This window comes from Harpia harpyja, chromosome W (assembly GCF_026419915.1).
Source record: "Harpia harpyja isolate bHarHar1 chromosome W, bHarHar1 primary haplotype, whole genome shotgun sequence".
NCBI classification, from domain to species: domain Eukaryota; kingdom Metazoa; phylum Chordata; class Aves; order Accipitriformes; family Accipitridae; genus Harpia; species Harpia harpyja.
The window spans coordinates 10,811,716-10,833,647 of NC_068968.1; the positions used below are offsets into that span (position 1 = coordinate 10,811,716).

General features: G+C 44.3%; 1 protein-coding gene across 2 annotated transcripts; it reads right to left on the reverse strand.

Moving 5' to 3' along the window:
* Nucleotides 1-922: 922 nt before the first annotated feature.
* Nucleotides 923-20,934, reverse strand: LOC128136119 (dnaJ homolog subfamily A member 1-like). 2 transcript variants are annotated; one of them, XM_052775269.1, is made up of 9 exons: nucleotides 20,845-20,934; nucleotides 20,079-20,220; nucleotides 19,451-19,628; nucleotides 18,084-18,188; nucleotides 17,746-17,973; nucleotides 16,163-16,277; nucleotides 4,280-4,395; nucleotides 3,035-3,135; nucleotides 923-1,729 (listed from the first exon to the last, which is right to left on the reverse strand). In XM_052775269.1, exons 2-9 carry the CDS (start codon nucleotides 20,208-20,210, stop codon nucleotides 1,511-1,513), a joined length of 1,194 nt encoding a protein of 397 aa, XP_052631229.1. In that variant the 5' UTR covers nucleotides 20,211-20,220; nucleotides 20,845-20,934; the 3' UTR covers nucleotides 923-1,510. The 2 variants fall into 2 exon arrangements, with proteins under 2 accessions (XP_052631229.1, XP_052631228.1); XM_052775268.1 differs by lacking the exon at nucleotides 20,845-20,934 and adding an exon at nucleotides 20,319-20,462 and having other exon boundaries at nucleotides 924-1,729.
* Between the last annotated feature and the right edge of the window lie 998 nt (nucleotides 20,935-21,932).

A 21,932-nucleotide genomic window follows, 5' to 3' on the forward strand; every position in this document is an offset into this window, starting at 1 on the left:
AATAGAAGGTCCCTGCATTGAATCCACCGAAGCAAGGAGGTGAAACAATGGGGATTCTGTCAACGCTATTGTCTTACTTCTGATTTATATCATAAGTGCTCAGTTCTGGAGTAGTGACACACTAAATCATGTTCTCTGGGTCAACTTTGACTCATTATAATCTCATTATAATACCAAAACACACCTCCATCCCAAAAGCTACCCACCTCCAAGGTGCAACCACCCCTCACTGAGCATGCGCTCTGAATTTCTCTAGCATATATCTTTAAAAGTAAAGCGAGGAGATTTTATACCAATCATAATAAAGGTATGTATGACTAGAGTCACTCAAGCTCCACCTAAAAATAAGAAAATAGTATAAAAGGGCTTAAGAGAGGAGGAATGCTAGGGAAGACACCATCATAGACAAGTTGGGAGGACATCGCTGACTTCTGGGATCAGTCAATGGGCTGAACCTCTCTTCCCCCCCATAGGGATGCCTATTGGGTAAGATTCGAACCCTTGGTCTTACCGAGCGCTTCCCCGGGAAACTTGGAAATCTCTATAGAGTTTTTCCATAATTTAGTGTGCTTGTAGTCGACTGTATTATTATTTGCACGTGCTTTGCAGACAGTGTATTTATCACTGGCAATCCAAAAGAACCTGTACTCCTGTCACTTTAATAAACTGTACTATTCATTAATCTAGCCATGATAGTTTGTTGAACGTGACCAAACTCCTTAAGTCTGGCTGTGATGATAGTTCGTTGAACGTGACTAAATTGAAAGTACAGTGCACTATTTGTGCATCCGTAATCGTGATAGTTCAATACATTGAACGCGACCGGACTTGTTGAATTGGACATCACTCAGAATCTAAGCCTAGCCGCCCCCAGCCTCTCTGATATCTGAGGACAAGCTGGAATACAAGGGGGTTTATTTTCTGCCAAACTTCTTTACACTTTAACGCAACACCAAGAAACTATTAATTCTTAAATAAACTAGTAAATCACACAAGTTTAATGAACATGAAAAAAATTAAACAAATTTGTGTCAGGTTCACATATTATACGTTTGCATTATAGAGCAAGTTCTGATTTGACAAACATCAGTGCAAATCCAAAAGCTGTAGATATATCTTCACATGAATTAGAAATACTTGTGCATCCTTCAGTAAACCGCAGCTCTACAGAGCATCAAGAATGCTACAGAACCTTAGTCTAAGAGCAAGCACTTGAACACAGATACAAGAATTGCAGATTTAGTCAAGAAAAGTATTCTAGACAGCTTGTCTGACAGACAGTGTTTATGATCAACTTAATCTGCACTTGCATCCTGGAGCTTTATACAAATTGTAAAGTCAGTTTTCATACTACCACTTTAATTTCTTTATGCTTTTAGAATGAACTATAGCTGAATTTAACAGCAACCAAAAAAAAGATATCAGGAAGTGAGGGTGAATCACCTGTAGTTCTCCACTTGTCTACTGACACATATAAAAGTGGCATCACAGTGGTTATTAACTGGTCCTTTTAAGAAGTTTGACATTGAACACCACCTCCAAGGTGGTGCTCATCATCTTCATAGGCTTCTCCATTATAGCAATGTCTTCTGTCTTGAGCTGGATCAAAGTCCATTAAATCCACTTGTTCCATTTCCTCAGTTTCTTCTACTTCCTGCCTTGCGGGTAGCAGTTTTTCCAGCAAATACAACTTATCTGAGGAGAAAAAGCCACTACCTGGGAAGTTCACCTGAAATAAAGAGCTACAGTTACTGAATTTGGCTTTAACTGGCATCTATATCACTTACTACAGGTCAACTATCTGCCAGCATCAGCTTTAGAATTACAGAAGACTTGGAAAAAACATTGCTAAGGACATAGTTTGGTCACTTGCCAGTCTTTCACATCTGCTAAAAGTGCATTTTTACTATATTTGGCAACTTCACTGTCTTTGCTAGTTCAGTCCTTTTTTTCTGCCCCAGACTGCCATATTGAAAGAGCTAAAAAAAGATATCCTCAGCTAAAGCCAGAGTAGGGAGACGCAGCAGTTAGAGATTAGCCTGATCCCCCTCCCATCAGTACTAATGAAATTCTCTTCAGTAATTACAATTAACTAACTAATCCCCTTGCTCCAATACAAGGTCAGTTATATTTCAGTTCTTCCTAAGACATATTGGAGGCCAAAAACACATCAAACATGAAAATTCACAGGATATCCAAACAAGTTATTTCAGTACTTAGTATATTTTCAGTAAAGAGCTATTTAGAAATGTCACAGTTTAACCCCAGCCAGCAGCTAAACACCACACAGCTGCTCGCTCACTCCCCCACACTCAGAGGGATGGGGGAGAGAATCGGAAGGGTAAAAGTGAGAAAACTCGTGGGTTGAGATAAGGACAGTTTAATAGGCAAAGGAAAAGCTGCGTGCGCAAGCAAAGCAAAACAAGGAATTCATTCACTACTTCCCATTGGCAGGCAGGTGTTCAGCCATTTCCAGGAAAGCAGGGCCTCAGCACACATAACGGTTACTTGGGAACACAAACACCATAACTCTGAACATCCCCCCCCTTCCTCCTTCTTCCCCCCAGCTTTTATTGCTGAGCATGACATCATATAGTACGGAATATCCCTTTCATTAGTTGGGGTCAGCTGTCCTGGCCATATCCCCTCCCAAGTTCTTGGGCACCCCCCAGCCTACTTGCTAGCAGGGCAGTATATGAAGCAGAAAAGGCCTTGATGCTGTGTAAGCACTGCTCAGCAATAACTAAAACATCTCTGTATTATCAACACTATTTTCAGCACAAATCCAAAACATAGCCCCATACAGGCTACTATGAAGAAAATTAACTCTATCCCAGCCAAAACCAGTACAAGAAAGAATTGGATACTTTCTGTCTATAGCCTTGTGCATTGCATTAGGTATCTGACCACACTGCAAGAAACACACTAAACAAGACACTTAATGATTAGTGTATCTTCTTGCTTAAGTTATTACTTAAGGTTGAAGTTCTGTATGTTCAGTGTTAAGCTGTACCATGGAAGTTGATTCACTTACCTTGAACTCTATGATCAGACGTCCTTTTTCATATGGCCTACGATATATTGGCATGCCTTCATTCAGCACACATTTAATATCCCCATGTTTGACAGTCTGGCCTTAAGCAAAAAAAAAAAAAAAAAAAAAAATATCCAGGCAGGCAAAACAAGCAATTTTAGTTTCAATTCCTTTCAGGATGCATTTGTGCAGCCTTGTAAGCTCTGTTTCAACAACCATACTGATATCCAGTAGTCTAATAGGGACCTACTGCCTGATAGCTTTTGTGTAAGAGAACAGGTACACATCCATGCTATATTCTACCACTCTGTATGCTTCTCAAACAGAGCATACCTATGAATGTCAAGTATTCCATGAGTTCCAAGTCTGAAAAATTTATCTTCAGAGACCTTGAGTATCCTCAGGATATCAGCACATCCATGAAGTAAAGTTTGTTACTGTGTGTTGTGGTTTAACCCCAGCCAGCAACTAAGCACCACACAGCCGCTCACTCCCTTCCCCCCCACCCAGTGGGATGGGGGAGAGAATCGGGAAAAGAAGTAAAACTCGTGGGTTGAGATAAGAACGGTTTAATAGAACAGAAAAGAAGAAACTAATAATGATAATGATAACACTAATAAAATGACAGCAGTAATAATGAAAGGATTGGAATATACAAATGATGCACAGTGCAATTGCTCACCACCCACCGACCGACACCCAGTTAGTCCCCGAGCAGCGATCCCCCTGCCCCCACTCCCCCCAGTTTCTATACTAGATGTGACGTCCCATGGTATGGAATACCCCGGTGGCCACTTCGGGTCAGCTGCCCTGGCTGTGTCCCCTCCCAGCTTCCTGTGCCCCTCCAGCCTTCTTGTTGGCTGGGCATCAGAAACTGAAAAATCCTTGACTTTAGACTAAACATTACTTAGCAACAACTGAAAACATCAGTGTTATCAACATTCTTCTCATACCAAACTCAAAAACATAGCACTATCCCAGCTACTAGGAAGACAATTAACTCTATCCCAGCTGAAACCAGGACACTGTGTCATATGAAGAAACATGTAGTTATTATTGCCCACTAAGCAAAACTTTTATTTGTTTAAAGCGCTCTGCTATAAAGACTTGGGGGTGGGGGGAGGAGGGAAAAGAAGTAGTATTTCAAGGATCAATCCTTTCTGCTCCCCCTATGCTAATTGCTTGCTTTTCAGCTTACATTTGCTGAATGTACAGATTTTTAGCACAAAACAAACCAACACTTACCAGGATGAGAAGTAATAATTATAGTTCTATTATCCAGTGTTGTGATAGGTTTCTGAAAGCCACACAGTGCTTCGACCAGCTGTATATCCATGCACATAACGAGGTCCTCCCCTCGCCTGTGGTAGAACCAAGCAACAATAGTCAGGGGTGGGGTGGGGAAATAGGAAGAGCAAGAAGGACCATGCCTAACTCAGGTATTAAATTTGGTAAAGACAATAAATTTGGAATCTTAATACTAAGAAGCCTGACCAGTAAAATAGTTAATGTTCTCTATTAACTAAGCCAACTACTTCAGGGATAATACCTGTGATAAGAGCCATTTACTACTTGTCCTGGTTTCGGCTGGGATGGAGTTAGTTGTCTTCCTAGTAGCTGGTACAGTGCTATGTTTTTGAGTTAGGTATGAGAAGAATGCGGATAACACGCTGATGTTTTCAGTTGTTGCTAAGTAATGTTTAGTCTGAAGTCAAGGATTTTTCAGCTTCTCATGCCCAGCCAGCGAGAAGGCTGGAGGGGCACAGGAAGCTGGGAGGGGACACAGCCAGGGCAGCTGACCCGAAGTGGCCACCGGGGTATTCCATACCATGGGACGTCACATCTAGTATAGAAACTGGGGGGAGTGGGGGCGGGGGGATCGCTGCTCGGGGACTAACTGGGTGTCGGTCGGTGGGTGGTGAGCAATTGCACTGTGCATCATTTGTATATTCCAATCCTTTCATTATTACTGCTGTCATTTTATTAGTGTTATCATTATTAGTTTCTTCTTTTTCTGTTCTATTAAACCGTTCTTATCTCAACCCACGAGTTTTACTTCTTTTCCCGATTCTCTCCCCCATCCCACTGGGTGGGGGGGAAGGGAGTGAGCGGCTGTGTGGTGCTTAGTTGCTGGCTGGGGTTAAACCACGACACTACTCAAGGACAGTTATTCAAGAGCTAACCCCCTGTCATGGTTTAACCCCAGCCAGCAACTAAGCACCACACAGCCGCTCACTCCCTTCCCCCCCACCCAGTGGGATGGGGGAGAGAATCGGGAAAAGAAGTAAAACTCGTGGGTTGAGATAAGAACGGTTTAATAGAACAGAAAAAGAAGAAACTAATAATGATAACACTAATAAAATGACAGCAGTAATAATGAAAGGATTGGAATATACAAATGATGCACAGTGCAATTGCTCACCACCCACCGACCGACACCCAGTTAGTCCCCGAGCAGCGATCCCCCCGCCCCCACTCCCCCCAGTTTCTATACTAGATGTGACGTCCCATGGTATGGAATACCCCGGTGGCCACTTCGGGTCAGCTGCCCTGGCTGTGTCCCCTCCCAGCTTCCTGTGCCCCTCCAGCCTTCTCGCTGGCTGGGCATGAGAAGCTGAAAAATCCTTGACTTCAGACTAAACATTACTTAGCAACAACTGAAAACATCAGCGTGTTATCCGCATTCTTCTCATACCTAACTCAAAAACATAGCACTGTACCAGCTACTAGGAAGACAACTAACTCCATCCCAGCCGAAACCAGGACACCCCCCCAAACCATACCACACGCAACAGCATTCAGTTTCATTTCACTATGCTTTCCCCCTCCTGGGAAAAGGTTTGTCTCAGCCTCCAAACTTCTGCTGCTGGGACAATTAATCCCTTCTTTAACATTGTCCAAATTGGACAGAAATTTGCAGAATACTGTCATATATTAGCACAATCATATAAAGAAACAAGATGCAGCAACACTTTTTTAGTCAATCTGTTTTATTCTTCTCCAACATAATTTTTGGCTTTCAGATGTTGTGGGCAACACTTAGGGATCTAATATGATTTTGTACCTCCTTCTTCCTTCTACTTAGTTACATCATTAGGGGAGACCAACTTCCCCGAGATCAGGCTGCTGCCCTAATCTGGTAAAGCTGATCTTTGACTAATTTAAATATCCTCACTTCAAGAGCAGATGCCTAGGGGAGAGTACAAGAGCAAGGCAAGCACATGACACTGCCCCACAATACACTCAGCTTCCAGCCCTTATCAGGGCACCTCAAGGACTTTAACCTAGAAGCGTAGTTTTATTTTTTTCCTCCCTTTCATGAAATCTATTGATGGCTATCAACCATTGACAGCATCTTATGCCAAAGATTTCCATATCCTCATACAAAACGCCACTTCCAGTTCTGAACCTCACAGAGCCACAGAACGGTTGAGGTTGGAAAGAACCTCTGGAGGTCATCTGGTCCAGCTCCCCTGCTCAGAGTCACCTAGGGCAGGCTGCCCAGGACCATATCCAGACAGCTTTTGAATATCTCCAAGGAAGGAGATTCCACAACCTCTCTGGGCAACCTGTTCCAATGCTTGGTCACCCTCACAGTGAAAAAGTGTTTCTTTATGTTCACACAGAATCTCCTGTGCTTCAGTTTGTGCCCACTGCCTCTTGTCCTGTTGGTAATAGTAACTGTAGTATCTCAAGTGATACTAAGAGACAGACAACAGTTGCTCCTACACAAATTCTCCCTCTTCCTTCCTCCCCTCTTTTCTACAAGGAAGGATCTACTTCAAAAAAATCACTCTCCACATAGAAGCTATTCTATCTTTTCCTCATTACCCTTCTTTAAGATTCTCCAGTTCTACTGTATCTTTTTGTACTGGATCTGGCTGAGATGGAGTCAACTTTCTTCATAGCAGCCCACGTGGTGCTGTGTTTTAGATTTGTGACTTACTTTCACCTGTCAGCGGCGAGGCCAGCAGAGGCAACGGTAAGTCGGCGGCTAAGCGCTAGATTGAGGCGGACAGGGAGGTTCCCGAGGCCCGGGAGCGCCGGGGAAGGGCGGAGGGACCCGGCCGGAGCCGGCGGCTCTCGCGGGAGAGGCTGACGCGGCGTGGGCGTTGCCAGGGGCAACCGCGGGAGATTTGAACGGCCCTGAGGAGCGCCGGCGAACAGGGCGTGGCGCGTCAGTTCGCGCAAGCAGGGCGTGCAGGTAGGGCGCAGCCCCCTCTGTTCCCAGCTCGAGCAGGCTGCTCAACTGGTGGGTGTCGGCCCAGAGGGAGACCCAGGTATGGTTGCCACTCGGGGGAAAGCCATTGTTAGGAAAAATATGGCAACGCAGACAGAGGTCCCATGTAAACATGCAGCTGTCCAGGTCTCTGGCTGCAGGGAGTGCCTGAGTCTTTCAGAAATGATGGAGGTCAGCGGGGACACCTCTTGTGTGAGGTGTGACCAGGTGAGTGATTTGCTCAGCCTGGTGGTAGAGCTGAAGGAGGAAGTGGAAAGGTTGAGGAGTATCAGGGAGTGTGAGAGGGAGATAGATTGGTGGGCCCACACCCTACACACCACACACTCACACCACACCCTACCATCCCTGAGGCAGAGGCAGCAGATGGAGGCTCCGCAAGAAGCGGAGGTTCCCCTGCCCTCCTGCCACCAGGCAGGAGGGGACCTAAGAGATGGAGGGGAATGGATACAGGTCCCTGCTCGGGGAGGCAGGCGAATCCACTCCCGGTCTCCCTCACCTTCCCAGTTGCCCCTACTCAACAGGTATGGGGCTCTGGAACTTGAGGACCAGGCCAGTGAAGATCAGGGTGTAGATGAAGCCCTATCTAGGGAGGTGCCTAAGCCCAGTCAGGCATCCCCACGCATTCTCACATCCTCAGAAAAAAGAAAAAGGAGGGTAATTGTTGTAGGCGACTCCCTCTTAAGGGGGACAGAGGGCCCGATATGCAGACCTGACCCATCCCACCGGGAAGTCTGCTGCCTCCCTGGGGCCCGGGTAAAAGACATTACCAGGAAACTCCCTGGTCTGGTTCGGACCTCTGATTATTACCCATTGCTAGTTGTGCAGGTTGGCAGTGATGAGATTGCAGAGAGGAATCCAAAGGCAATCAAAAGGGACTTCAGGGCACTGGGACGATTAGTAGAAAGATCGGGAGCACAGGTAGTGTTTTCCTCAATCCCTTCAGTGGCAGGGAAATACACTGAAAGGAACAGGAAAACACACCTGGTCAATACGTGGCTCAGAGGCTGGTGCCATCGGTGGAATTTTGGGTTTTTTGATCATGGGGAGACTTACACAGCACCGGGCTTGCTAGCGACAGATGGTGTCCAGCTGTCTCATAGGGGTAAGAGAATCCTTGCTCATGAGATGGCAGGGCTCATAGAAAGGGCTTTAAACTAGGTTCGAAGGGGGCAAGGGATAAAACTAGGTGCACCAGAGATGAGCCTGGGAGCAGCATGCCGATGTTAGGGGTGGATTCGATGACCCAGCTCAAATGCATCTACGCCAACGCACGCAGCATGGGCAATAAACAGGAGGAGCTGGAAGCCATTGTGCAGCAGGATAGATATGACTTAGTCGCCATCACGGAAACATGGTGGGATGACTCCCATGACTGGAGTGCTGCAATGGATGGCTACAAGCTCTTCAGAAGGGACAGGCAAGGTAGAAGAGGTGGTGGGGTGGCTCTCTATGTTAGGGAATGTTTTGACTGTTCAGAGCTACACGATTCTGATGACAAGGTGGAGTGCTTATGGGTGAGGATGAGAGGGAAAGCCAATAAGACAGATATTGCGCTGGGAGTCTGTTATAGACTGCCCGACCAGGTTGAAGAGACGGATGAATCATTCTACAAGCGGCTGGCAGTAGTCTCAGAATCGTGTGCCCTTGTCCTTGTGGGGGACTTTAACTTTCCAGACATCTGCTGGAAATACAACACAGCAGTGAGTAAACAATCTAGGAGGTTCCTGGAGTGTGTGGAAGATAACTTCTTGACACAGCTGGTGGGTGAGCCAACCAGGGGAGGAGCCTTGCTAGATCTGTTCTTTACGAACAGGGAAGGACTGGTGGGAGGTGTGATGGTTGGAGGCCATCTTGGGCTTAGTGACCATGAAATGATAGAATTTTCAATTCTTGGTGAGGCAAAGAAGGTGGTCAGCAAAACCACCACTATGGACTTCCGGAGGGCTAACTTTGGCCTCTTCAAGGCACTGGTTGAGAGAGTCCCTTGGGAGACGGTCCTGAAGGGCAAAGGGGTCCAGGAGGGATGGACATTCTTTAAAAAGGAAATCTTAATGGCTCAGGACCAGGCTATTCCCATGTGCTGCAAGTCGAACTGCCGAGGAAAACGACCGGCCTGGCTGAATGGGGAGCTTTTGCTAGGACTTAAGAAAAAAAGGAGAGTTTATCATCTCTGGAGGAAAGGGCGGGCAACTTGGGAGGAGTACAGGGATCTTGTTAGATCATACAGAGAGAAAATTAGAAAGGCAAAAGCTCAGCTAGAACTAAACCTGGCCACTATCGTAAGGGACAACAAAAAATGTTTTTACAAATATGTTAACAGTAAAAAGAATCCCAAGGAGAATATCTTTCCTTTAATGGATACAGAAGGGAACGTAGCAACCAGTGATGAGGAAAAGGCCGAGGTACTTAATGCCTTCTTTGCCTCAGTCTTTAATAGTGAGTCCAGTCATCCTCAGGGTACTCCACCCCTTGAGCTGGAAGGTAAGGATGAAGAGCAGAATATACCCCCCTTAATCCAGGAGGAATTAGTTAGGGACCTGCTACGCCATCTGGACACTCACAAATCTATGGGACCTGATGGGATCCATCCAAGAGTACTGAGGGAACTGGCAGAGGTCCTTGCCAAGCCACTCTCTATCATCTATCAGCGTTCCTGGTCAACAGGGGAGGTCCCAGAGGACTGGAGGCTTGCCAATGTGACTCCCATTTATAAGAAGGGTCGGAGGGAGGATCCGGGGAACTACAGGCCTGTCAGCCTGACCTCGGTACCGGGAAAGATTATGGAACGGTTTGTTTTGAAAGCACTCACATGGCAAGTCCAGGATAAGAGGGGGATCAGGCCCAGTCAGCATGGGTTTACGAAAGGCAGGTCCTGCTTGACCAACCTGATCTCCTTCTATGACCAGGTGACCCGCCTAGTGGATGAGGGAAAGGCTGTGGATGTTATCTACCTTGACTTCAGCAAGGCCTTTGACACTGTCTCTCATGGCATACTCCTTGAGAAGCTGGCGTCTCGTGGCCTGGATAAGTGCACTATTCACTGGGTGAAAAACTGGCTGGATGGCCGAGCCCAGAGGGTAGTGGTGAATGGGGTGAAATCCAGTTGGCAGCGGGTCACAAGTGGTGTTCCCCAGGGCTCGGTGTTGGGCCCTGTTCTGTTTAATATCTTTGTTGATGATTTGGATGAGGGGATTGAGTGCACCCTCAGCAAGTTTGCAGATGACACCAAGTTGGGAGGCAGGGTCGATCTGCTTGAGGGTAGGGAGGCTCTACAAAGAGATCTGGACAGGCTGGATCGATGGGCTGAGGCCAATCGTATGAAGTTTAACAAGGCCAAGTGCCGGGTCCTGCACTTGGGTCACAGCAACCCCATGCAGCGCTACAGGCTTGGGGAAGAGTGGCTGGAAAGCTGCCTGGCAGAGAAAGACCTGGGGGTGCTGGTTGACAGCTGGCTGAACATGAGCCAGCAGTGTGCCCAGGTGGCCAAGAAGGCCAACGGCATCCTAGCCTGTATCAGGAACAGTGTGGCCAGCAGGAACAGGGAGGTGGTTGTTCCCCTGTACTCGGCAGTGGTGAGGCCGCACCTCGAGTACTGTGTTCAGTTTTGGGCCCCTCACTACAGGAAAGACATTGAGCTGCTAGAGCGTGTCCAGAGAAGGGCAACCAAGTTGGTGAGGGGCCTGGAGCACAAGTCTTATGAGGAGCGGCTGAGGGAGCTGGGGTTGTTCAGTCTAGAAAAGAGGTGGCTGAGGGGAGACCTTATCGCTCTCTACAACTACCTGAAAGGGGGTTGTAGTGAGGTGGGTGTTGGTCTCTTCTGTCAGGTGTCTGGAGATAGGACAAGAAGAAATGGCCTCAAGTTGAGGCAAGGGAGGTTTAGGTTAGATATTAGGAAAAATTTTTTTATTGAGAGGGTTGTCAAACATTGGAATGGGCTGCCCAGGGAAGTGGTTGATTCACCATCCCTGGAGGTATTCAAAAAGCGAGTGGACAGGGTACTCCAGGGCATGGTTTAGGGGGCATGGTTAATGGTTGGACTCGATGATCTTGAAGGTCTTTTCCAACCGAAATGATTCTATGATTCTATTAAACTGTCTTTATCTTGACCCACAAGTTTTCTTGCTTTTGCTCTTCCTATTCTCTCTCCCGGGATGCTGGGGGGGGGAAGTAAGTAAGCAACTCTGTGGGTGCTTGGCTGCTGGCTGGGGTCAACCCACCACACTTTGCAATGTAAAATCCACATTACATGCAGTATTCAAGGCACAGGCACACCACAGATTTTTTTATATAGACAGCAATTGGTTTTGTCATCGTCCCATGTCCGTCTGTGTGACGGTCTGACAAATTCAGTGTCTCAAACATTCGTTAAAGAACTTTGGTGGAGAAAACGGCCTCTGTAAAAATGCTGGAGTTTTGTGAACAGGATAATGTGGCTGGAGGAGAGGGCCCCCCGGAGGGTGGGACCGCGCTTCTCCAAAGCTGCAATTCCTTATCTTAAGTGACCAGGAGAAGGAGCACAGCATATGCGCCTGGAGGAGGAGGCCCCACGGAGGATGGGACTGTGCTTCTATCTTAAGCAGTCATGCCAGCAGAAAAAGAGAGGCAACTCTGCAATGACCCCCCCCGAAAGCTCTCCGACCGATTCCAGAGAACCCCGGGAATGGGACTGCGCATGTCGAGACCATCGACTAACACGCTATAAAAGAAGGGAGAACGAGTCCTCAGCGTGCGCCTCCGGAACTGGATCTCTACGCTGGCTGGACCAACGCTGGACCCAGGACTCGTGAAACCCTTTCCTTCTCTCTCCCTTTCTTTCTCTCTTTCTCTCTCTCCCTCTTTTCCTTCTCTCTTTTCCACAGTCCCTACACCTCATCCTTTTAAACATAAACCGTTGACCAAGTCTGAGACTAGGAGTGGATCTAGCCGCCCCTGGGCTCCTCTTTGAGAAGGAGTCCAGAAAGCAAGGGGGTCCGCTCTGAACCTCGTGACTCAACGGGAGGGCTCTCCTTCTGATACATTTCATGTTTCTTCTTCCATTTCTTTTTCTACACCTCCCCTCTTTTCTCAAACAGCGGCTTAATGACATGTTGCAAGGTTCATATTGATAAGTTCACGTGTACTTGGGCAAGGTTAGCTAGGTTGAATAAATGTTGATTGTTGTTTGAACTCCCCTGGTGTCGTTTCACCTTAATTCTGACAAAGGAAATCCACGAACCTGAGTCGCTCCAACTTTGGGACGCGACAGTCTGCGTCCGTCTGTGTCCGTCTGTGTCCCCCCCCAGAATTCCTAACATTTTACTTGCTCCTTAGCATTGAGATGATCTATTCATAGATCTGTTACAACCAACATTTTGGTACTGCTGAGATCCCACTATTGTGCAAGTATTTAAGTTTATGCACTTCATTTTACATTTAACATTCAACTTAAATTGTCATGTTTGTTGCATTATATCATGCAATCATTCTGCAACTTTAACCAACTTCTGTCTTCCTTACCCTGTAAAAAGCTCTGTATCAAGTCACCACCTCAGAGTTTAAATGAAATTAAAGGTCCCCAGTGCAGCTCTTTTTAGGACTCATTCGGGGTCCAATCATGTTTCTTTATCAGAGGGAATTATATTCTTACCTGGTTTCCTACTTTTTAGCCAGTCATTTATCCATGTAATATTCCCTTCCACTCTTCAGTAGTTCAGTATATTCAAAAACCCTTTGCTGAAGAATTTCATTCAATGCCATTTTAGCAATTCAATGGATCACCTGGATCTCCGTATTCTGCAGTAAACACCACTGCAAGTGTGAAAGCTTGAGCATTTCTGCTTAAAGAAATCTTAATTTGAAACTCTTCAGCCAAACAAAAAGTTAATGTTTTCTGCTATTAAAAATAATAACCTGAAGGTTACTATAGATGAAGTAGTAATTTTAGTGAGACTGAAAACAAAATGCAGAGAGCTCAGAACTAAACTTTTATTTCAAGAGAAGTCAGAAACAACTCTTGACTTCACTAATCAATTTAAAAACAGAAATTTTAACATGGAGAAGGGAACAGCCTGAACACTTAAGAACACTCAATCCTGTGTTGTAAGTAAGGGGGCCTTTTAAATGCAGCTGGATAAATTATCAAATAATCATGGAATAGATGAGGTTGGAAGGGACCCTTTGGAGGTCTCTAGTCCAACCCCCCTGCTCAAAGCAGGGTCAACTAGAGCAGGTTAGTCAGGGCCACGTCCAGTCAGGTTTTGAATAACTATAAGGATGGAAACCCCACAGCTTCTCCAGGCAACCCATTCCAGTGTTTGACACCACCACCCCCCCCCCAAGTAAAAAAAGTTTTTTCTTAAGTGGAATTTCCTGTATTTCATTTCATAGCCATATGTACCTTATATGCTAAACACTTTGCAATGCTTTTTTTAAATGAAGGTAGCTGTGGGACAGTATTCTCATCTGGACTACAGTAAACAAAGATATGGAGCAAGAAGTTAGTTCACCAGTTGGCCTTAAAGGCTGATGTCCAACTGGGGATTTATCAATACAAAATTCTAGGTCACACACTTGAAGACTAAAACCTTAATATATTGCAGCAAGCTCAGCTGGAGATGATTAAGTGTAAAGGTAGCAATGAAATTGCTAGGTCAACTGTTCCAGTCACAAAAATTATTTCCAGCAGAAATAGGAAAGTATTTGTGCCACTGAACAAGATGGTAGCAAAATTCCAAGTCTCATACATTTCTATTCAGCTACATTGGATGACAACTCAAGTAAAACTCCCTCCTCAACACTAGAAGAGCTTGATTTGCAAAATGGAGGGAATGCAATTTCTTATAGATACTGTAGTATAAATATTAAGGAAGACAGTTGTATACATTTATTGTATACGTTGATGTACACAGGCAGGTACAAGTTAGCTGCAAGAAGTTAAGCTTGACATTTAACTTGAATATATTTAGGTATCAACATCCTCAAAGAGCCTTCCAAATGGAATCATAAGAACAAAATAGGACTTGGCTTTATGAGCAGTGTAAAGCCAGAGGCTTGAAATTGTCATAAGGTAGTAACTGGAACAGCTACTACCAACTAAACAACAAAATATATCCAGTAACAACCAGCTAGGTTTTAAGACTGGATTGAAAGAAGTCTGTAAGGGAATCATCTCTCTTATGCCTCAGTTGCCTCCTTCAGAGTCTCCTACACTCCCTCTGAAGGTCTGGTGGTAAGGAAGTTTAGAAAGCAACTCTGAGTCACTCTGAAAGGAGCTTCTAGATGAAACCAGGATGCATCCAGTTAAGTCAGAACTGAAAATTAAAGAAATTACATTAAAGTCAGCACAAATGATGTCTGCATGTGCTGGGATGTTCAGGAGTTATTTAGTTTAAGGGCACCTCAAACCTATTAAAAGGACTTGGACCTGTTAAAAAAGACAAATTTAAAGGTGTCTGGAAAGAGACTTGCCTGGAAAGTTTTAGACCCTGAAGGGACAGGAAGTACATTCCATCTGCCCCAGAAGTGGCATTACCTCAGCATAACCCCACAAAACTACTGATGTCAAGGAACATCTAAGGACGTTAAAGCTGAAGCCAGTGCAGGGGGGTGGACATCAATACTCCAGTGCAGTCAGAACTTCAAGTCCCAGGTAACATAATAAATGCATGGACCAGACAGACCCTTTGACACAACTGATTCAACACCTGGTTTCACTGGAAGCTGGGTAGAGAAAATTGCTCATCACTAGCCTGCCAAATACCATGCAGGTTCCAATTCTTTAATCTGTGAGCTCAATGCTGGAAGCTGCTAACAGTAGTATTCCATCTGTCCTGCCTCAGCACAAAGTTTTGGCACCAGCTTCTGGAGTTAAGCACCATACAAGGCTGCTGATCAGATTGACTACAGGCTACACTAGAGCCTTTGACCTGTCATTCCTACTTACAGGGACAAAGGGATGAGCTGGTAGACTAAGTGCCCCCACGTTAAGAGATCAATGCCTTCCCAAATTCATTGTTCCCCTCATGAATGCTCTGATCAGCAGTTAGTTGCACTTGGTGCCTACTGCTCATCTTCTACAGGTGGCCAAAGTGCTGCTTTTTCCAGAAGAGAAGCTACTACTTGACAGACTCATTCCACAAAGTAACTTGAAACAATGGACTTTAACACAAAGCAACATTGTTAGGCAACGTGAAGTACTTTACCATAGTTGATACTACCCAGTTCAGTTTCACTTCCACAAATTATCAGTCCTCTCCATTCCTTATGTTAACCAATGCATTCAGGCAAGAAAAACACATAGGAGGCAGATCACCTTGATATTATGCATATAGGATGCACGCTTCTGACCATAAGACAGCCATAAACAGGATCCTGAGAAACAGCACAAGCACCGAAGCTTGGCTTCAAGGCAGAAGAAACTATATAACAAGCAGTTGCCTATGCTAGATCAGAGTTTGGTATTGGAAGACTTTCACAGGAGGAGACAAGAACAAGGACTTAGTAAGACAACAACTGCTACAGATATTCACAGCTATTAAGAAACAATTATTTTCCAACATTTGTAGTCCTTAGAAGTTTGTGAATTCTCAATATCCATAACTTCCTTAGGTTTGTCTTACTTCCTCTCCCACCCCCAGAGAAAGAAAGAAGAAAAACTCACTCCAAACAATCCAAAAAATAAACTATATAACCACAAACCTTGTATGTTTAGAGCACCAAGTGCTTTGACTAGTTCTACCAGTACTTCTATAAATATGTCAATATCTGACAGCCCAAACCAACTCACAAGTGAGCTCTAGACATACAGTCCTATCTGACAATATTTCCAGTTCCTAAAAAAAGCCAGTGGTAACAGCGGAAGCTTGAAGACAAGCATCTCAGGAGCATGCATAAAGACTCATAGAGTTTACCTTGTAAGTGTAGGGTGATCTTTTTGATCTAAGACGATAATTATGTCCCCTGGCTCTAGTCCTGGCTCTTGGTCCCCTTCACCATGGAATGTTATTTTCTGACCATCCTTCATTCCTATTGCAGAGACCACATATTTCAGCTTTTTTTTTTTTTCTTTCCTCTCAAATGTAACAATGTGAAATATTTTAATAGGCACTAGCTTGTACTAGGATATTACTGAACCTTGAGATTGCAACATTAGGACCTTTGCTTGAAGCAAGTATCTTACCAACTCATCTTTCCAAAACATGTTAGTACTGCCAACTTGAGCTACGTTTCATAAGCATGAAATCCCATTCTAGTAGAAATCAGTCACCTGCCAAGATAAAAATCCTTGAGGGAAATATTATCAAGATGGTTTCTATCATATGCACAACCACTACAGAAGAGGCATAGAAGAAACGCTGCACACAAAGCTTGCTTTAAGAAGTTGATAAGTCTCTTAAGTCTGTGGCAGAACTACTTGAGAAAAAAAGATCTCAATGCCTTCAGTTTAGGAAGCACTCTTCCTAGGAGTGCAACTGTCACTCAAGAAAGCAACTTCACCTACAGAAGGGTTATTGCACTATTAATTCTAGCAGCTTCATGCTACCTGGTAGAAAACCAGGATGACTACAATAGACAAAATTGTGCTCTTTTCAGTAACTTTTAAAACAGTGTTTAAAAATATCAGTGATATACTCTTGCCAAGCTTCAAGTTTAGTGTTACTATCATATTCCTCCTCTTAAAGATAAGACATTACATAAAGCACGCTTAAGTAGAGATGTAAAACAGTTACTGATTACTGTTAGGTACAAGTCTATTGTAAGCCACATGCTTGCCAATGCATTTTATCTTTCAACTCCAACTCCTCCAAAGACTGCTCCCACCTACTTTTGAGCGGCTTACTCTGAAGAAAAGTGCCTGCTGCTAAATAGCCTCACATTCCCTTACCATTCTGGGGATTTAAATTCTGAATTAAGTTTTGCCAGACATAAAGGACACAGACCAGAACATCTGTACTGCGCAATGTCATCAGGGTGACATAACAAAACTAATTCTAAGCGTTATAGGCTTAGCAATGTCTTCACACTTCAGGAGACCTGGTCCTCCCCTTCACAGTAAAATGCCATAAAAGTCATCAGATTCTTTAGGGCCTCCAAAATGTCAAGATAATAGTTAAACTTGCTTAATAAGCTAAGTGATGTATTCGCTTTTTATCAATCCAATTAACTGGTCGCATTTTTGTTTCTGAACCTGCTCTTATGGAGATTAGTTCACTACTTGCATCGTTACAAGCTTTGGGATTAATACTTAGTAATGTATATAGTAAGCAGGCACTAATACACAAGTAAACGCCCCTGCTTAAAGGCAAGTTACCTTTAAAGAGTAGGAACAGGCTATTGTACTGAATGCATATCCAACAGTGTTACTCATTATAACAAGTGATCAATACCATGCATTTGCTGAAGTTCCTGTTTTAGTGCTAACCCCCCCCCCCAAACCACCAACCCCAATGACAATCTATTTAAATATAATACTCCAAGTTAGTAAAACCCTTACCTTTGTCAATGTGAACTTCTAGAATCTTCTTCTCTCTAACAATTTTTCTGCCAGTGCAGCTCTTGCATCGGTCCTTGGGGCTGATACGCTCCCCATGCCCCTTACACTCAATACATACAGACTGAATCTGTTGCACCATTCCTGGACCAATCTGGTGAATTCTGATTTGCATGCCTGTGCCTCTGCAATTAGGACAGCATTCTATTGCACCCTTCCTACCACCACGACCTGATGACAGAGTGAGAATCAAACAGTTATATTTCCAGAAGAAACTAGAAGGTCAAAATACATTTGTAGCTTCAGAAATAACTAATGTCTAGTTTTAGTGTTGAAGTTACCTTCACATTTGTCACAGATCACATTCTTTTGCAAAGCCAGCTTTCTTGTTGCACCATTATACAGATCTTCTAAGCTTATCGATAACTGATGAACAACATTTTTGCCTATAAGGGAAGGGGAGGGAGGAGAGAGTATATTTATTCAAATTTGATAGCTTGAACCCAAAATTATAAGTTTCCCATGTTACTATGTTCAAATCGCGTTAGAATAAGTCTTTAAAAGCTTTAACACTTCCTGTTTATCTACTTCTGCTGTTATCAATAGCTTTTTCCTATTTAAACTTACAATTATGTAATAATTATCATTGCATTCTTAGTAATCTTTTTCAGAAGAAGCCAGAAGACTCCTCCATGAAAGTATAAGCAATAATAATAAGAACAAAATACATTGAGATTTAGGTTTAAGATTTTTAACTTTGTCTAAAGGGTGAAAATAGACAGGTATGTTTGGATAACTACAGGGAAGTAGGAGATAGTTCCTACAGCCAATGAAATACTACTGCCACCCCTTCCCCCCCCCTTCCCCCCAGAAGTTTCCCAAAACAGTTGGGCAATTGGAATTTTACAATCAGGAACTGTTTTTGCCAAGTAAAGTTCTAATCAAATCCATGGTAAGGCTAACAAGTTCTTGCTTACTGAAAATGTTTTGCTACATGAAGTTGTATGACATTTTGATATAAGACCTTCTTTTCTTTCATTTACCAGCACTGCATATGAACTAAGAAGTGATATAGTCAGCACTACTCTTAAACACAGTTTTTAAATTAATATTGACATCTTTGCTGATACTATTGGTCTGAACTTCAATTTGGATTGGCATTTTAGCTTTACTGCAGCTTTAACCCAATTCCACTGGACAGTACAGAAGAACAAGGAGATCTCATAAATGAAAAATGCTTTGTTCACTTTATGTTGTTACTTTTAACTAAGGTCCTTCAGCTAGAAGCAATTTAAAAACTCAGATTTTGACAGTACACTTGCAGTACCTTATTTACCAAGTAAGATACTTTACCATACCATTCCTGTTCTATTTTATTAAAAGCTAGGCTTATCCTTAGATAAAGGCTTCCCAAATGCAGAGTCTAGCTAGGTATTAAATTAACATAAGACAACTCACAGATCTAAACTACCAGTGTATAAAATGAGTACCCTTCTCATTACACAGGCACCCCTTTCCCTACTCATTTTAGGCTTTAAAGGCTAACAACAGTTTTATATGGTTTCCGGAATACAGCTATAAGATCATTTAAATAGCCTTGATGCAGTCTTGCAAGCCACACTATTCACCCGAGACAAACTTCAGCACTCTTTCACGTACAATGGTCATACTGTTAAGTCTAGGGCAGCATAAGAAGTAGGAACATTACCTTGTCTCTCCCTTTGCATCCTCCCACCACCTCCAAAGAACAAGTCAAATATGTCCATAGGTGACCCAAAACTACTACTGGAGCCACCCTCTTTGACAGCCTGCTCACCACCTTTATCATACAGATCTCTCTTCTTCTGGTCAGACAGTATCTCATAGGCTTGGGAAATCTGTTTGAACTGTGAAAGATGCACATTAAGCCTCAGACCCCAATCCTTAAGCAGCAGCTCCCCCAGGAGCCCATTCCCCCCACCCCCAACCTGACAATCCTCCCTCAAGTGCCCAATCCCCCCTCCCCCCCCCTCCCCCATCAGGTCCAGCCAGAACCCCTCTCTCCATCAGGGGCTCTCATTCCTACCAACCTCCTCCACAGGGTCCCTCAATTTACCATTAGACCCCTCCCCACTCCAACCAGGCCCCTGGCAAGAGAACACTTCCCTCCCCACAGATAATAGGGTCTCCCCAAACCAAACCTCTCCCCTCCAAAAGCAGCAACAATATCTGGAAGGGTCTTTATAATCTCCCCATCCAAGCCCCTCGCTCCAGTCAGCCCTTAGGCAAAAATCAGGAGTGACTCCCCCCCAACCCCTCAGCAGCTTCGGTCCAGCTCCCACTCCCTCAACACTAACCTTCTCACCCTCATTGGGGTTCTTATCAGGGTGATATTTTAAGGCCAGCTTACGGTACGCCTTCTTCAGCTCCTCAGCAGAGGCACTGGGCTTCACCCCCAGCACATCATAATACAGGGTCTCCTTCACCATGGCGACAGACCTACAAGAACACTAAGCGATTAATCCCACCATACGGACACACCAACCCCCTCATCGAAAGAAAGAATCAAACCACACTGCACAAAATCTAGAACTTACAACTCAACCTTTCTGGAAAATTCCACACTAATGTCCACATCCGAGGAATTTTGAACCGACAAAAACGCACCCCCGGAAACCCCTCCCTCTTAGTTATTCGGGGGGTGGGGAATTATAGGGAGGAGACCCAGTAACAGGCTACGAGTCGGTCATGCTGCGATTACCTCACTAGACTACAGTTCCCGGCAAACACTGCGGTCCACCCAAAACTGCAACTCCCAAAACACACTGGCCCTCAGCCGCGTCCTGGGCCGTGCGCAAAACTATGAATGGTCCCTAGGCTATTCGCGGACTATAGTTCCCAGCATGCACGGGGAGCACCCTTGTCGCAACGCTCGCTCTATTCACGTCTTAGTGACTTATTTCCAGGGCGTAGTAGCGGTTCAGTTCTGATTCCCTCTATTAAATGTCCTTTTTTGTTGGTTTGAAAATTCAGTGAATGGATACCAACACTGGGCTTTAAGCCCAGTTTTACATAAAACAAACCAGTTTTAGATATAATATCGATGGGTATGAAAAATTTCACCTGTAATGTTTGTCCAGTTGTCATCCTGCAACTTAGCTATCTCACCAGCTTGTGCCTGTTTGGACAAAAGGGGAATTTTTTTTCTATCAGTTGATGACAGTATGACTAAAAACTCACTTTGGTATTTGTGCAAGACTAGGCAAATAGTAAACAGTTTATATGGGCTATAAGACAGATAGGAGTCACTCTTGATATTCCCATTCAATTGAAAACAATAATTCTTGTCTTAATGAAGGCAAGGAGAGAAGAAAGTTATATTAGCCTGTTTTAATTGACCACATGAAAGGAAGTGCACAACCATAAGTGACCAGTATAGTTGGTAAAACAAGCTAAACTTTCAAAATTCTTTCCATTCAAAAATTACATCTGTTCTTTAATTATCTCTGCTTTTCCAAAATGATCAGAGAAATATCTTTAAAAAATTAAATACATGACAGTCCTCTACAATTATATCTACTTTAAGGGTATCTGGTCAAAAAAAGCCATAAACAAGAACATACAGAGACAAACCTGACCAACAAATGACAGGTGGTGATGAGAACAAACCTGGTCAGTCACACTGGGCTATCAAGAAATGGCAGGCAAACCAGGACTTTGCAACTGATAAGAATGCAAACCTGAAGGTCCAGGATGTTGGAGGGGGCAAGTGGGACTATGCCAACTGATGAGGAAATGTGCAGGGGAAGGGAATTAGGGAGGGACAAAGTGGGGATAGTCAGAAAGGAGTATAAAAGGGTCCAGTTGTCTGTAAAATGGGGCTGGTCAGTACACTTTTCTGGCTGAGCCCTGTGCCTGATCACCACAGTCTGTCCTATCTTTTTATTAAATCTTTTCTTAACTATCGCCCTGCATAATCTCACTCTCTAGCCCATGTGTATATGTGCTGCAAGGACTAGGTGCCAGCTACCGGTGAGACCTCTGTGTGTGTGTGTGAGTAGATTTGGTGCCAGCTACTAGAATCAGACCAGGGGTGTAGGTGCCCTGGGCCTGTGATGTCAGCTACTGGAGCAGGTGGGGGTCTTGGCGGCCAGCCACTGGGGTGGAAACAGTGTGTGTCCCAAAAAGCAGTTACTGGGGGGAACCAGCAT

Bases quoted from the DNA above. Each gene is read 5' to 3' on its own strand.
- LOC128136119 (XM_052775269.1), bottom strand. From the start codon at position 20,210: ATGGTGAAGGAGACCCTGTATTATGATGTGCTGGGGGTGAAGCCCAGT. The intron at 4,396-16,162 runs GTAAACTCTATG...GTTCTACCACAG, and splicing joins GATCACCCTACACTTACAAG to GCGAGGGGAGGACCTCGTTA. The intron at 3,136-4,279 runs GTAAGTGTTGGT...TTTTTGCTTAAG, and splicing joins AATTATTACTTCTCATCCTG to GCCAGACTGTCAAACATGGG.